The sequence below is a fragment of the Stegastes partitus genome, unplaced genomic scaffold (genome assembly GCF_000690725.1).
Source record: "Stegastes partitus isolate 25-593 unplaced genomic scaffold, Stegastes_partitus-1.0.2 Scaffold894, whole genome shotgun sequence".
Taxonomy (NCBI): domain Eukaryota; kingdom Metazoa; phylum Chordata; class Actinopteri; family Pomacentridae; genus Stegastes; species Stegastes partitus.
In genome coordinates this window covers 61,294-67,480 of record NW_007578625.1, presented here as the reverse complement: position 1 = coordinate 67,480, position 6,187 = coordinate 61,294, and the positions used below count along the sequence as shown (strand labels likewise).

General features: G+C 37.3%; 1 protein-coding gene across 1 annotated transcript in view; it reads left to right on the top strand.

The window, feature by feature from the left end:
• Window positions 1-2,942: 2,942 nt before the first annotated feature.
• The window catches only part of LOC103365972 (fibronectin type III domain-containing protein 4-like), a 30,217-nt gene continuing 26,972 nt past the window's right edge, over window positions 2,943-6,187 (top strand). Inside the window, exon 1 of the mRNA XM_008293555.1 lies at window positions 2,943-3,030. Coding sequence (XP_008291777.1) covers window positions 2,943-3,030 — 88 coding nt within the window. The remainder of the gene's footprint in view (window positions 3,031-6,187) is intronic.

Sequence of the window (6,187 nt, the reverse complement as noted above, 5' to 3'; positions counted from 1 at the left end):
CGAAATTATTGTTGCTTTATGTTATTTTCTCATTTGTTTTAACAGTTTCTGAATGCTACACAATTCAACTTTTTCATTCTTTATTTTTTAGCATTACTCTTGCCTTTTTTGTGATTATTATTTTTTTTAAAATGTTTATTTATTTCTTTATTTATTTTGCATTGAGAGCAAAACCAAATACACCTGATCACTGATTTTCTCATTTACAATTTAATTATTATTACTTTTGTCAGTTTTAACTTATTTCAGTGACACCTGTTTTTTCATTTTTTAATAGGAGGGTATAAATAAATGTGAGGACGCCTGTATTTATCCAGGTCGTAGTTTCTGCTTTGCTCTTATGTACAAACTCTTGTCTGATGTTTTCTCCTGCTGGAATATTTTTCTTCTTCAAGCTTCTACAGTCTGTGAGTCATCTTGTCGGACAGTATTTGGTTTATTCACAGACATTCATCTATAAATGTCATCTCCTAACACCTTTTGCACTCATGCAGCCTCACATCATCGTTCCGGCCTCTGTGCTTCACTGTCAGGACTGTTCACTGGTCAGCTGGCCTCCATCTGAGCCCAACAAACTTGTCTTCATCTGATCAGAGCTGACGCCGTGCTCCCATCACGCCTCTTTTCATGCATTTCAGCCAAAGCGATGCAGTTTTCTCCCAAACAGCAAACAAGGGTGTTTTTCTTGTCGTCTGTCCAAAGAGGTTGATGTTCTGAAGCGTCCGTCAGTCTGTCTGCGCTTCACAGAAACTCTGATTTCCATTCATCACCCCTGTGTCAAGTCAGATTGTGATAGTAGTTCACTGTGTGTGGAGTCGACCACTGCAGCTCCGATTATTGGTACTTCTGTGCCTCCTGATTCCTGCTGATGCTGTGTTTTAGCTCCTCTGTTCATTTCTTTTCCATGTGGAGCCGTGATGCATGGATACACTCAGTCCATAGGTCCAAAACTGAGACAGTTCTGCCATCCCCAGCTCATTTTAGAACCGTGTTCATGCAGGTAGACAGATCGGAAATCACAGGTGGACTCGTGTTGTTGCATTGAGTTTCTGCTTTTGTTCTGAATTTCTAATATGAGAGAAAAAACTCAACTGTTCACCTGAGAAGTAGAGCAGTCACTGAGAGGTGACACAATTAATAATAATTTGACATTAAAGTGATTGTGCACATACTCACTTTTCTTGTACACTGCAGAAAGATAGTAATTGTACAATAACATTTCAAAAATGTAGAAATTGGTGAAAATCATTTTAGTGTGTTTAAATTCAGTATAAACAGTATCATTTAACAGTCACATGTTGTGAAAGTACAGGACATTTATTAAGGTTTTTAATGAGACGTTTACAGTTTTCACAGTTTTTCACTGTATTTTAAATCCAGTTAAAATTAGAATTCACCGTTTTTTACATTTGCTGAATGTCTGACCATTGCACTGTTTATCAACATATTTCCCCCTAAACTTGCTGCCAGATTTTTACTATTTAATTTATTTAAGCAGTTTTTTAATGCTACACAATTCCTCCACTTTTCAACATTGTTTTCCTTTTTTTTTGCGATTTTTTTTAAAACAGTGTATTCACCTGTAATCACTGATTTTTTTTTAATTTAAATCAGCAAAAATCTAATTATTTTAGGCATTTGCTGTTTTTTAAAGTTACCCAATTCCACTTTTTTTTTTAAAAAAACACTATTTTCGCCATTTTGTACGATTTATTTTTTTCTTCTACAATGAGGTCAAAATCAAATATATCTGTAATTTCTGATTTATTTTTTTTTTTAATTTTTAAAATGTTTTTTTTTTACTGGATTTAAATCAGCAGAATTGTTGTTATTTTATGTTGTTTTCACATTTTTTTAAATGGTTTTGAGTGTTATACAATTCAACAGGTTTTTTAAAAGCATTATTTGTACCTTTTTTTTTTTGTTATTATTTTTATTTTATTTTACATGAGGTCAAAAGCCTCTCCGATCTCTGATTTTTACTGGATTTAAATCAGCGAAATTATTGTTGCTTTATGTTATTTTCTAATTTGTTTTAACAGTTTCTGAATGCTACACAATTCAACTTTTTAATTTTTTTATTATTTTTTTAAACATTATTCTTGCCTTTTTTGTGATTACTATTTTTTTTTTTTTTTTTTTTTTTTTTTTTTGCATTGAGGGCAAAAACAAATACACCTGATCACTGATTTTTAGAGGATTTTAATCAACAAACTTATCCTTATTTTACGTTATTTTCATATTTTTTAAAAACAGTTTTTGAACATTATACAATTCGATGTTTTTGTTTGTTTTTATGATTTTAATTTTTAATTTATTTTTCCTTTTACATCGAGGTCAGACGTAAACACACCTGAGATCTGGGATGTTGACAGGACCTAAATCAGCACAGTGTGACTTTATTTATTTCCGAGCAGCGTCCATCCAGTGAACGCCGTCACACAGCCTCCATGTGTTCATGAGTGAACGCATGAATCCGCCTCAGCCTCATTATGTAATCAACAGTTGCTCCCTCCCTCTGCTTCATCCTCCTCCTCCTCCTCCTCCTCCTCTTCCTCGGTGACCGGAGGAGTTTCCACCGGAGCTCTCAGACATTTTCCATCAGCTGCAGCCGCCGGATTACCGGAGCTGGATGACCGCGTCCTCCTTCATTTGCAGCCTCCGACGGACGCTTTGTGCTGGAATGAGCGAGCGCAACGTTTGACGCAAAATTGAAGGAGGAGGCGCGGAAGAACTACCTGTTAGCGGAGACATGCGCCGCAGCTGCGCACCTACTGACCCACTTTGTGCAAGTTGGGAGTGAAAGCGGCGCAGAAATCGTGCGGATGAAGCGTGATGTGGACGCAGCGGTGACCCCGCGGGGAAACCTCCAGTGAGACGCCGCGGAGAGGAGCAGGAGAGGCGGGGAAGAGCCGGAGCTGTGAGCGGACACGGAGGAGGTGATGACCGCGTCTCCTCACCTGGAGCCCGGGCTGCTGCTGCTGCTGCCGCTGCTGCTGGCCTGCTGCCTCACACCGAGGACCGGAGCAAGTGAGTCCTGCTTTCTGTTCGTCACCTGAGAGTCAGTGTCGTGATCTGGCATGAAATATGCACAAAATGACCACAAAGAGAGGCACAATGACCATTCAGAGGCATGAAATGACTGCAAAAAAACTGACAAAATGACCTCAAATAGATGCAAAATGACCTAAAACTGATGCAAAATGATCTAAAAAAGGTACAAAATGGCAATAAAAAGGCACAAAATTCCTGCAAAAAGACTCAGAATGACCATTCAAAGGCATGAAATGACTGCAAAAACTGACAAAATCACCTCAAAGAAATGCAAAATGAGCACAAAAAGGTACACAATGGCTATAAAACGGCAAGAAATGACGGCATAGACTGCCAAAAAATACAGAAAATGACCACAAAGAGATGCAAAATGACTAATAAGATGTGCAAAATGACTGCAAATGCAAAATGACAACAGGGAGATTAAAAAAAATGACCTGAAATGACCTTTAACACTATAAACAAAACCCCACAAAGAGATGCAAATTGACCTAAAACTGATCCAAACTGACCAAAAAGAGGTACAAAATGCCTAAAAAAAGGCATGAAATGACTGCAAAGAGATGCAAAATGGGCAAAAATATACACAAACTCCTACAAAGAGATGCAAGATGACCATAAAGAGACACAAAATGACAACAGAGATGCAAAATGGGCAAAAAAAATACACAAAATGACCAGATTCACATGCAAAATGGCTGCAAAGGGGTATAAAATAGGAACTAAAGAGGCAAGGCAGGCTTATTTGTATTGCAGAGGCAATTTAAAAATATGCTTCACACGAAACTATAAGAGGACTGATAAGATCAATCCACAAAACATAAGCACAGTCATTAGTTACATTAAAAGTAAAGAGGCAGATAAAATCAGTCCATAGAAACATCAATATAATCATTAACTAGATGACTAAAAAGGGACACAGATGACCACAAATAGATGCAAAATGACCGTAAAGAGTTGCAGAATGGTTTAAAACAATATACAGATTCCCACAGATATGCAAGATGATCATAAAGACGACACAACGTGAGCAAGAAGAGATGCAAAATGACCACAGAGACAGAAAATCAGTAAAAAGACAAACAAAAATACCAAGAATGGATGCAAAGTCACTGGAAATTGGCACAAAATGACTAAAAAGAGTCACTAACTGGCTGCAATAAGACACAAACTGACTAGTAAGAGACACAAAATGACAAAAAAAAAGCTCCAAAATACAGCAAAGACATGCAAAATGTCACACACATTAGTACAAAGAGATGCAGAGTGACAACAATAAGACACAAAAAGAATAACTGCCAAGTCCATATTCTCAGTGTTTTTCTTGTCAGTGTTCATACTGCAGTTTGGTCAAAAGTGGACAAAACTCTTGTCTTCCAGCTGCGACGTTGTGTGTTTGCGTATTCTGTGTCATTATAATAATGTTGCTGTTGGGTTGTGAGTCAGTGATTGCAGCGTGACTCTGGGTGCAAACAGCTGCCATCATTTCCATGATGAGGATGTTTTGCAGCAGAATGTGATCCAGGTGTCTGAACATGTGTCTCACTCTGTTTTTGTTATTTCAAGCTCGCTGAACGGCGCTTTGTTGACATTAAATACAAAAACCTGCATTCAGAACTCCATTAGAAAAACATGAAATTTAACAAAACGCCATGACTGTTGTCAGTAAAAAAAACGGCGTAGTTGTGACTGGAATCAGTGCTGGCGTTCAGCTGTTTCTAAGGAGATGAGCTCTTTTTAAAGCTAAATATGATGCAGTTTTGTCTCATTTTCAATTTCTTTTCCTGATTCTGACGGATTTTCTCTCAGCATAAAGCGCAGACGTCAAAAGGACGACAGTGTTCGTGCTGCGTTTTGGATGAAACATAATCTTGTGTGAAAGTTGAGCCATGAATCAGTGATTGCAGAGTGACTCTGTGGGCGCGAACAGCTGCGATCATCTTCATAATGATTGTAGCAGAACACGATCCAGGTGTCGGAACACGTGTCTCATTCTGTTTTATTTTATTTCATTAAATGAAATTATTGATAAAAACCTGCCTTTTAAAAAAAAACTGCATTCATGACTCCATTAGAAAAACATGAAATTTATCAAAATGCAGTGCAAGTGTGTAGATTTGTCTTATTTCTTGTGCTGTTTTGTCTAAAAGGCACAATGAACACTCATTTTATTCTTTTTTTTTCAAACATGATCAGTAGATGTGCACAGTGCCAATCTTTAAACAACATTTTGATCAATAAAATGACAAATTGTCCTTATTTTCAGCCACAAACATGAAAACGTGTCAGTGCTCATACTGCAGTTTAACAAATGTGCTCAATAAATCTAAAAATGCAAATCACATTACTATATTCAGTCAAAACTTGCTTGGAAATAATCTTTCTCAGTGTTTTTCCTGCTGCTTTGAAGATTTTGCTGGATTTTCTTTCAATTTAAATGACCAGCATGAACACATAACCCTGTTCATGCTGTTATTTTGGACAAAAAAAAGAACAAAATTCTCATTTTCCGTGTCGTTTTCTCGGCACTGTTGCACGTCCAGTTCTGTGCAGAGACTCGTGCTGTGCAGCCAAACACTCTTCAAACCCACAGAACTGGATTTTAAATTCGAGCCAAGATCCAAAAGTTTGCAATGATAACTGACATGCGAGGCTGAATTTGTGTAAAATGTCTATAAAAGGATGAAAAGCAGCGCTCTGACCTTGGGTTTGAATATTTCTCTCTGCATATCCATGATGTAACCTCAGTGCAGAGAATACGTGCAGATGCTTGATTATATCTGAAACAAACTGAACTTCTGAAGCAGAAACAAAATGAGGCAGACTTGATGTTAAAGTGCTAAACACAATGAAAATGTTCATGTGTTCAGACACAACACAAGAACAAAAACACAAAGCGACATTTCTCTACAAAATGACCTCAAAGAGATAAAATCAGTGGAGAAAGATACCAAATGACCACGAAGTCACAAAAAATAACCAGAATGAAAACGAAATAACTTAAAGAGACACAAATGGCCGTAACAATATGCAAAATTACCTCAAACAGACACAGAACGACCACAAAGACCAATTAAATGACTAGACAGAGACCTTAAAATGTCCAGAAACAGACAAGATGATTGGGGAGATG